Below are 10,770 nucleotides of genomic sequence, written 5' to 3' on the forward strand. Positions count from 1 at the left end.
TGAATTAATGTCATTGAATCACAAATATTCAAGAAAAGTGGTTCAAGAAAGAAAAGAAAAACCCCGCCGGTAAAATCTACACTCTTGAATTATGTACGCTAGTTTTTCTTTGTGCAGTGACTGCTATCAACTCATTTGCGATATAAAATGACAAAAATGTTTTGACTGAAGAAACATTCTTGTATACAGTAATTTTATATCATGCATTGACTTCATAAAATAGAGTTGTGAAAATTCAAAAAAGAAATGTAATTATCGTATAATTATTACACAAGCGATGTGTACTTCAAATTTGTGTTGATCGGCAATGCCGGCGGTAGCTACTGTACAGTTATCCAGTGTTTGTTGTTTGTTTTTTTATTGCCAAAATTCGGCACTTGTGACCATTGTAAATTTCGTCAAAATTGTGAAAAAAAGATAACTGGTGTATTTTTTCTCCCTACAGTAGACTACAGCAAAAGTATAATTAATAAACAAAATAAAAAGAATCCATACTTTTAAGTTTAAAATCCTTTTTGAAACTCACAGCCTTCAATGCTAAATTAAAAAACATTGTCTAACTAAAGTCTAAGTTCAATCAAGGTCACGCATTATTTACCGACAAGAAATACAAAAAATCCTTACGCGTTACGTGAAACATACAGCAAATGACGAAATATACAGCAAATGACGTATATTTCATCTGACAGTGCTTTTAGCCAATCAGTGTTGTTAGCTACATGACTGCTTGTATGGGGTGAGTGCCTTTGATGTGACAGGTGTCAAAACTTACAAAAAAATCAATACACAGGGAGGAAAGGGATCGGACATTTCAGTGTAAAAATTGAGAACAATAAATTTGGATATTGCCCATCCTGTCAGGGACTTGGAGCAACTTATCATTTTTAAAAATGAAATCATTTAAAGGTACCGTACTTGTAATGCAAACAAAACTGTTTCTTGATATTTTTATTAGCTTAAGTAAAAGATTATCAAAATATTTAATTTACAACAATCTATGGGATTTTTCCTTTTAAACACAAAAATGTAAAATGAAATCAAATATTTTTTTAAAGTGATTATAATTAAGAATTTCCTTAAAAATGACATGAAAGTAAATAATTATAGACAGTTATCCATACCAGACCTTTCTGGAATAAGGAGCCTGATCATTACCTGTAACTTTTTAAAGATCTACATATGATAAGTGGGCTCTATTTCAGTGAACCCTAGGCTATCTGGGAAAATGTTTCCCCAGTTCCTATTTAACTTCAAAAATTCAAACCACCTTGTCAAGTCACATGCATTATACCTTCATTTAGATACAGAAACTGGTTCACAATTATCAACTCCAGGGAGAAAACGGGTTTTAGCAAGCTATTTTCAAATCGAACTCTTGTTCAGTGAGCTTAATGTTATTCTGTTTCCATGTTCATGTAAAAATATATTATGTTTTAATTTATCTTAGCAGTCCAAATATATACTTTGAAACGCTTTTAAAACTTTAAATAGCATTATTTCCAAAGAGCTCATAAACTAGAAACTACATTTTCTGCATCTGAAACAAGACAATATATCCTGTATATAGTCTCAAAAATGAAAAGAATTTGAAATCGAATTGCTGCAATCCCTTGTTATTCTTCACCTCCATATTTTACTATTTTGATCTGAGGAATCCCTGACATTTAGGAGGAATCCCTGAATTAAATCTCAGGGATTCCTATGGGATCCCTGGTAAAAACAGTTAGTGTCGAACCCTGAAATTGTTGACGACGAACGACGCACGACGACGGACGCCAGACATAGCCCCATCACTATACCTCACCTTGACCACTTCGTGGTCAGGTGAGCTAAAAAAACACCATATACAATCAAGTCTTAATAAAGTAAAGATTGCAGACTCAAAAATGTAAACAGTCCAACCAATACGCGACATGAGCCCAGCATATGTTTGCATTCTTGTTTCGCTTTTTGAGCCGGGACCAAACACTTTATAATTCTCTCATGATCAAAAACGTCACTTTCTGGAGACCCACTATGACCGCCAAATTCAAATATTTATACTGTACATTAATTATATGGAATAAAAAACTTGGGAAACAACACACTGCATCTTGGTCATAGTTTTGTTACAAAAAAATGTCTTTTAAACGAGTCCTTGCAGACAGCTGAACACGCGGGACATGACGATAGAATGCTGGAGTAGTCGAAAGCATGTACACTGTTTGTGTACCAGCTTGACAAGCCCACCATGCAGATCTGGGACTCTTCTCTTACTGGTTGGACAGAATGCAAAATTAACTTTCGGTTTTAATTAAATGTTGATTTTCATATTAAAATGTGATGCATAAATGTTTATTCTAATTGCATCTAAAAGATAATTCTATATGCTATTGATTTACACCGGAAAAGTCACAGTAAGGTTAATTTAACAAGAATTTGTAACAGAGTTACCAACGTCCCCCGCCTCGGGAAAGTTTTATATAAAGCATAAAATTGTGCTATTTCAAAAGATTGAGGTATGGATCTCAGGACCTTCAGTCAAAAATTATGATCAATGCTAGATCTGCAAATGCAACAATAAATTTATTAAGGAAATAAAATGAAACACGGAATTTAAAAATCTATCGTGTTCAGCTTTGACCTCTAAGTGTGACCTTGACCTTGGTGGTAGGGGTACAGTTGTGCATGACATATCGTCTTACTATTGTAACTATTTGTGCCAAGTATTTTCAAAATCCCTTGAACTATGAAGAAGTTCTAGATCGGACACAAAATATACCCTATAACAGACTATGTAAATCTTTGACCTCTAAGTGTGACCTTGACCTTGGAGGTAGGGACACAGGTGTTATGCATGACATTCCATCTTATCATTGTGACTTTTTGTGCCAAGTATTTTTAAAATCCCTTGATCTATGAAGAAGTTATTGATGGGACACAAAATATACCATATAATAGACTCTGTTTACCTTTGACCTCTAAGTGTGACCTTGACCTTGGAGGTAGGGGTGCAGGTGTTGTGCATGACATTGTATTATCATTGTGTTGTGCATGACAAAGCGTCTTATTATAGTGACTTTTTGTGCCAAGTATTTTCAAAATCCTTTGATCTATGAAAAAGTTATGGACCAGACACAAAATATATAACAGACTATGTTAATCTTTGACCTCCAAGTGTGACCTTGACCTTGGAGGCAGGTGACCGGTTTTGGGCATGACACATTGTCTCATTATTGCTAACAATTGCGGCAAGTATTTACAAAATCCCTTCAAAGATAAGAAAGTTATGGACCGGACACGTCATAAACCCTCAAATAGACAGTGTTGACCTTGAATGAGCAAGTGCGACCTTGACCCTGGAGGTAGAGGTCTGGTTATTAAGCATGACACATCGTCTTATTATAACAAACATTTGTGCCAAATTATTCCAGATTCCTTTGATAAATGACAAAGTTATGGACCGGACAAGAAAGTGACGGACGGACGAACAGCCGGAGCCTATTTTTATTCCCCTTTTACTTTACTTTATCATTGATGGTATACGATTTTTTTTATATATTTTAAAAATTGTTTGAAAACCAGTTTTATCGTTGTAATAGTTTTAGTTTAAACATAGTTTATTTCAAACAATGATACAACATGTTGTTAATACATTTACAATAAGTAGATACACAAATGAAAAAGGATTAGAGCCGATAGCTATAAAGCTTATAAAGGTCTTCTCCTACATATTTGTACAATGCAGTTAAATTATGACAGTGTTTGCAATTTTGTTTGAAACAATGAAGTTAATTTTTAACATATTTGGAACAAAACAAAAAATGGAAGATTTAAGCTATTGTTCAAAAGATCTTTTTTTCTAAATATAAATAATTGAATAGAATTAGAAAGAAGGTAAAGAAGATTCATTCGGATAGGTCAAGTTGGCATACTATTTTGTGAATCTAAGCTCATGGAAATCGGTTACTTTCACATATATATACATGGACCGCTTGAACAATTTCAGAATTAATGTCATGGCTAAGATTCTGGTCTCCGTTTAGTAAAGTATGAAGTGTTATAATACAGATGTTAAAAACAGCATCAAATAGTCTGAGATCATTATAGAAATGACACTCAAAAAGAAGTGGTGGTTACTTTCCAGGAGTCCACATTGACAATTTGGTGAGGGGGACATATTTTTTCTGAATAAGTGATGGTTTAAAGAGCTACATTCTGTTCGGAGCCATGTGTGCATGACTTGCCATTTTCTTTCACCTATGTCATAATATTTGGGGCATTTTTTTATTGATTACCGTTAAGCTGTGTTTTAAAGGAGGACGAAGATATTGAGTTTTGTACCTCTGTTGATAGTAAGTTCCAATCTCTCAAAGTAGATGGCAGAAATGCATTATGGTAAAGAGAAGTTCTTGTGCGTATTGTTTGCATGTCAGAAGCATTTCGTAAATTGTACCTAGATGTTTCTCCAACTGATGGTTGATATCGTTATCCTTAAATTGATCCCAATCTATAGCAGAAATTTTATCTCTAAGTAAGTTATAGTCACCTTTGTCATATAAGACGCTTGTATTGTTGTAATAGATGTCCCATATTTGTGTTTAAATATTAAAATAGTTTTGATAGATTGTTTACAGGGGCATATCACGTTGGGGGCAGGCTGTCTGTGTATGGGAATAGATTCTATTATCATGATTTTTAATGACACCGCTACCGAAGTGCACCCCTTATACAACAAATTTCCATTTAAAAATTTTACCATATTTTGCCAAATTTCCCTCCTCTTTTTTGGAGAATATCTTGGCTGTAAAACATCTTGAACCTTTAAGTGTTCATGAAATGTAGAGCCTGTAAGATACAAAATTTATTGCACAATAAAAAAATTCTCATCATTTTATATAAATTCAAAATAACTCGTGGAAATAAAATATCATGAAAATTTACATTTTGATTCAGTCTCAGACATTAAACATGATCATGATGATGACAACAAAGAAATGAGATTCCTCAAGTTGTAAAATAGAGTTTATAGACTCTATCCATACAACAGAAACATAAATTTCCCATAATTAAAATTCAATTTTGAAAAAAGTATTTCATCATAATAAACTAAAAAGAAACTGTCAACAAATTTCAAATGGTTGTTAAACCTACCGTGGCCACTATTTGAACATTCCCGCCAAAAAAAACTGATTAGACTGGTTTCGATTTCCTCGCCGGGAATAATGTATTACTTTTTTATCGTTGTCGTCTTCTACTACGGGTGTCCATATATTCTGATCGCGTAAGGTTCCTTACGGATTGTGTTTTTATGTATATTATATCTAAATGTTTAAAATTGCGTAATACAGAAAATAAAAAGAAATAAAGTGTCACGGGCATTTTCTTCGTCCGCCGACCAATAAATAACAAAATCCTAAATAACAGAACCTTACAACGTTAAATGTCCTTAGAAATAGAAGTATCATTCGTTTAATCTGGACAAAATTGTTCATCATTTTTAGGAAAAGATTCAAACATGACCGTTTACACTGAGTGCATTCAATAACAAACAGTGCTGGTCTTGGTCTGCGCTCGTCCAGTTGCAGCCATGCAAACTCCTCTTGCAGGAAATATGCGCGTCGAAAATGTTAGTATTTTAAAATATTTTTAAATATTTAAAAATGTGTAATATGAAAAGGTGGGAATGAACATTTTCAGAAAAAAGAAACACTATTAATAATATTTGTCATATTTTGCGGTTCGGATCGGAATATCCGTCCCGAGATGACCCGCCCATGGGCCATGGGCGGGTCATCTCGGGACGGATATTCCGATCCGAACCACAAACATATGTCAGATATTTTTTCTTGCATATTCCATTATACTTTAAATTCTTTATCTTTATTTTCAATGAAAATTTATATCATTACAACCGTAACTTCTTTCTTACAACAGCGTATGAATTACAACTTCATTCATAACGGTAAAATGACGTCATCCTAATCGTGCCATTGTACAGCACGCGACTCATCTGGCCAGATGAAATTTCGGAAACGCCAGTCTGATATGCAAGAAAAAGTTATTCCAGTCATTGTCAAAATATTACTAGTGAACAGAAATGAAAGAATGCCTCTGTTTGTTTAATCAATTGTTTAGATATATTTTGTTTCATTTGCATTTTTTTTTCAAATTAGTTTTCGTCAGATAGAATATACAGTCGTCTAATTAAATGAACTTAAAACACGCGGATCAATCACTTTAACGTATTCATTGAATTTTTAAACAGTGTAAATTACGCCTATGAATAATTCAAAGTAACAAAGCAAGTGTATATATGTAGTCATTTTACGAACCGCTGAATATCTTTCGCATAAATAAACACTTAAATCTTCAGCAAACACATTTGTTTGTTTGCTCTACCGGTAGGTCTAAATGGATTTTTGCAATATCATTATATAATTATATGATATAGAGGTAGAAATTAAGGGCCCATTATGTCTTAAGAGTGCTATTTTCATGTATCAAACACTTTTTCTTTTTAATATTCTGTTACAATGTCCGATAGAGGATATGTTTGTCTTATAGCTGAACCACCTATAGTTGGACATTGGTATACATGTATTGTTTTTAACCGACTTAAAATAAAGTTTCTTGTATCTTGTAAATCAAAATACCAATTTGCTTACACTAATGTCTTTGCTCCATTTATGACAACTATTTCATATTCAGCGCACTTATATACGGTTATTAGCCCCTAATATTCGTTCAATACACCATTTAAACATTACTTAAGACATATTTGCAACTTTTCAAGAAATAATATATTTTTTTTCTCAGGGACACCAAGCCTTTAAACAACTTAATTCACATTGAGGGTTCTGTGGGAACTGACGTATTTCCACCACATCTGCTGATGTTTCTAATATTTTACATTTTCATGTTTAAATGTTGAATTCTGATTAAGCCGGTGCTAGGGGGGCGTTGACAGAAGCTTGCAACTACCACTACCACTCATGAACAGATTCAAACAAACCGAATCTGCAATATTTACAGTTTTGCCGTTCTGTGCGTTCTTTAGGGATTCTGTTTTTCTCTATTCAAACAGATTTGCACACTGAAACACATTTATCCCAGATGTGAAAGGAGTAGTACATGAACTGTTACAATGAAGATTCATGATAGTCAAGCTTTTTTATAACATTTAATAAAAAATAACATCGTGTGTAAATGCACATTATGTCAATGAAAGAAAAAGTTAAAGATTTATGTATACAGCAATATTAGTATGACATAATTTACAATTGTGCAGGTTCAAAACCTGCCATAGGCAAAGAGTTAACGTTACTTCTTGTGAAGAAACTAGCTTATGGAAGAACAATGTGATGTATTTTAGTGTCCGGTATTGTCTGAAATATTGTACTGAGAATCAAATATTTAGTATTCCTGTACATGACCTCGTGGCTTTCATATTGCTGGTGTAACTAATATAAACAGCCAACGAAACTCATATAATACAAACGTAGATAATATCTTTAATCATACAAAATAGCATAGGAATTATAACGTAAAAAGAGGAAATTTACATGTAATATTCAAAGTCTGTCCAGCAGACTTGTAAAAATACGTTTGACAAACAATTAATGTGCTTAATTTTACATTTACAATTTGTTCAAATTAAAGTTCGGTTGTTTCTTCACGTTTTATGTTCTCATCTTGATGTGGTGCGTCGAACTTGTTGTTCTTTTTAATCTCTTCTCTGCAGCAAAGAGTCTTTCTCATCGCCTTTCTAAGTCTATCTGACATCAGATAAATTGGAACTTTGATGCTTGTAGAAAAATGAGTCAATATGGCCACTGTGGCCACTACCTCAGAGCTTATACTGATGTCATAGAAATAGTAGGTATACAGGATGCTCCTGACCATGTACGGGGTCCACAAGCTGAAGTAAACGGCTGAAATAAGAGCGTACATGTGTGTTTCTCGCATATCTTGTCGTGACAAAAAGTACATTTTTCTCTCTCGTTTCTTTTCAGGTTTTTCATCATAGTCACGTGACATTACATTTGCTGGGTCTTTTTTACTTTTCTCGTCGTCAGATGAATTATAATCATCATCATCACTTACAAATCCATCATTTGACTTCGGTTTCACTTCCTTTACCTTCGGTTTAACAGACTTTGCTCCAGCGCCCTGGAATTTCATATAAATCTCCTTCAGCTTGTCTGAATAAGAATCGCCAACAGCTTTCAGATTTTCTTCTAGAACGATAACTCCGCCAGGACCACGACGTGTCATAAGGATTCTAACCCGGATGAGTATAGCAACATATAGAGCTATTATAACAACTATCGGTATCCAATAATGCATTGCGAGTGTAAATTGAAAATGAGAAACAGACAATTCATAATCCACTGAACACTGATACTGCTCTGGGAAGTATATGGCAGTTCCAAATCCCCATAACACAAACGATGATATCCCACCATCAAAGACATAAAGGGCAACGAGGAACACCACCACTACTAAATCAAATACTATTTCTTGCCGCTTTGATGGTTTGAAAATCCACAAAAACCGTTCAAACATCAGTGCCATTAGAGTGTGTGCAGTAATAACGTTGCAGAACGACATGACATAAACTTGAGTGTCACATAACGGTTTATATAAACTGCTATCTTCGTCTGAAATTACCCATGCGCTATTAATAGCGGAAATTGCAGCGAAAATTGTCCACAGAAACGTTGCAATAAGGTCAATGCATGCTAAATGTACCAGAACCATACTGATAGGAAGTGTTGTTGGTGTCCGAAGTCGCTTTCGTCTGATGAATACCACAAGGAAGTAAATGTTCATGACCAACGCCAACAAAGCGGCCAGACAAAGGAACAATGTTGGAATGATATCCATTCTTAGTCCTCTCTTGAAAACAGTCTGGAAAGAAAATTGTTTGATTTGTTTCAATTACACTAATACGCAATTTTGTTATGTTAAGTACATATCTTTTTGTCAATTTTATCTTTAATGTTATCCATTTAGTTAAAGTTTTAAAAGTTAGCTCTAATATTTATAATTTGCAAAGTACATGTAAACTATAGACGTTCTTTGTATTAATTTGTTTGTAAATTGTGTATGCATTCATTTTCAATTCGTTTATGGAATTAAATATATTTCAATTCTTCGTATTATTGTTTGTAATCTTTGTATGCATTCACTTTCAACATGTTTAAAACATTAAATATATTTCAAGGGTCATGAATAAATATTTGACACATGGTAATATGACAACATTTTGACTAATTGTGTTTATCAATTTAAATTAACTAAATGTGAGCAAGTTAAACAGCGTTTCCACTTATTATAAAATCATTTTTATATAAGGTAGAAATAAGAACTTACCGCTCACAAAGTCACAAAATATATCTCACCAAAAAGACTGTAAACACATTGGGTTATAATTCCCTTGGGTTAAGTTCAACTTTCAAGCTTTTCCATTTATTTTTCCAATATTCAATATTTGCGGCGTACTTTAAATCCCGAGTGTTGACAACACACCGATCGGTTTTATACGGTCGTCAATAGAATTCTTAAATCTTGATTGTCAATAATTACCTGATAAAATAGTGTGCGATTTAAATGACAATCCTTCCATACAAATTGGACAAAAGCCGAGTTTTTAATTATGTTTCCTCTTTGTACAAGTTTAAGCAAAACATATATACGGTTAACCATTTCAAACGATGACTACTAATTAATTAGTTCAATTAAAATAAATGAAAGATTTATAAAAAGTTTAATGATGTGTTTACATGTCACTTATACAGCACTAAAAAGACAAAACCTTTTATGTGCTATGTTTTTTCCATTCCTGTTGATTTTCTTTCGTTCTGGGCAATCAAAATAAATTTTTCATTAATTTGGTTATCATTAATTAATAAGCGTGAAAAGGAACCGTTAATGTTGCTCTTACTTCAGCCTATATATATTTTGAAATAAGAAGTAAACTACTGAACTCCGCTATTTGAAACTTTATTTTTAAATTATATTATTATATTGTACAAAAACTGTAATTTATGAACATATGAATACTTAACAATATTGCATAGATTGTAATGTAAAACATACATATATAAAGTTATTTTTTTAATATAAATTGTAAATACCGTTTGTAAATAAAATTGTATGTACCATTTGTAAATAGTAACAAAAGTTCCTTAGCAGAATATTTTTAATAAATTATAACTATTCAAATTTTGTTTTATGTATTTTTAAAAATTATAAATACACAAAACTAACAAATAATATGAACAGATTTATAAATTTTTAAGAAGAACTTTTAGCTTACCTGAAATAAGAAGTAAAATACTGAACTCCGCTATCCGAAACTGCGGTTTGCGGAATGCGGGCTTAATTTATACAGTTTTTTAAATTTTGGTAAAACATGCATCCTAATTTGGGGGAAACGATTATGCTACTTAATTAGTGGTTAGGTACTTTATGCTATTAGAAATGTATATTATATTGTTCAGTTTTTATGTTAATATATTATTAGCGATAGGAGAAATTTGTGGATTTAGCATGCAAAGGTAACATTATTTATGAATGAAACTTGTGCAGGTTAAGCATAGAGAGGTTTAAACTTCTGCCAATTATTACTTACAATAAAAAAAGAGAAAGAAAAATATATTTATCAGGAAATTGGCCTGATAAAATTTCCCCACCCCGGAGAGCTATAACCGAGACCCCGAGGTTATATTAAAAATATAAATATATTTATCAGGAAATTGGCCTGATAATAGAAAAAAATGAATT

General features: G+C 32.7%; 2 protein-coding genes across 2 annotated transcripts in view; both read right to left on the bottom strand.

Annotated features, from left to right (window-relative positions):
- LOC132756571 (meiotic recombination protein REC8 homolog) overlaps window positions 1-5,188 on the bottom strand; it is a 35,726-nt gene extending 30,538 nt beyond the window's left edge. Inside the window, exons 1-2 of the mRNA XM_060747671.1 lie at window positions 5,134-5,188; window positions 4,739-4,827 (exon numbers count right to left, since the gene is read on the bottom strand). Of these exons, the coding sequence (XP_060603654.1) occupies window positions 4,739-4,794 (56 nt within the window). The 5' untranslated portion in view covers window positions 4,795-4,827; window positions 5,134-5,188. The remainder of the gene's footprint in view (window positions 1-4,738; window positions 4,828-5,133) is intronic.
- A 1,951-nt stretch (window positions 5,189-7,139) lies between these two features.
- On the bottom strand, window positions 7,140-9,547 carry LOC132756572 (uncharacterized). The gene is made up of 2 exons (XM_060747673.1): window positions 9,358-9,547; window positions 7,140-8,892 (listed from the first exon to the last, which is right to left on the bottom strand). Exon 2 carries the CDS (start codon window positions 8,866-8,868, stop codon window positions 7,636-7,638), a length of 1,233 nt encoding a protein of 410 aa, XP_060603656.1. The 5' UTR covers window positions 8,869-8,892; window positions 9,358-9,547; the 3' UTR covers window positions 7,140-7,635.
- Window positions 9,548-10,770: the final 1,223 nt, after the last annotated feature.

This window comes from Ruditapes philippinarum, unplaced genomic scaffold, assembly GCF_026571515.1.
Source record: "Ruditapes philippinarum isolate M1 unplaced genomic scaffold, ASM2657151v2 ctg2114_1_1_1_1, whole genome shotgun sequence".
In the NCBI taxonomy this organism is placed as follows: Eukaryota; Metazoa; Mollusca; class Bivalvia; order Venerida; family Veneridae; genus Ruditapes; species Ruditapes philippinarum.

Bases quoted from the DNA above. Each gene is read 5' to 3' on its own strand.
- LOC132756572 (XM_060747673.1), bottom strand. From the start codon at position 8,868: ATGGATATCATTCCAACATTGTTCCTTTGTCTGGCCGCTTTGTTGGCG.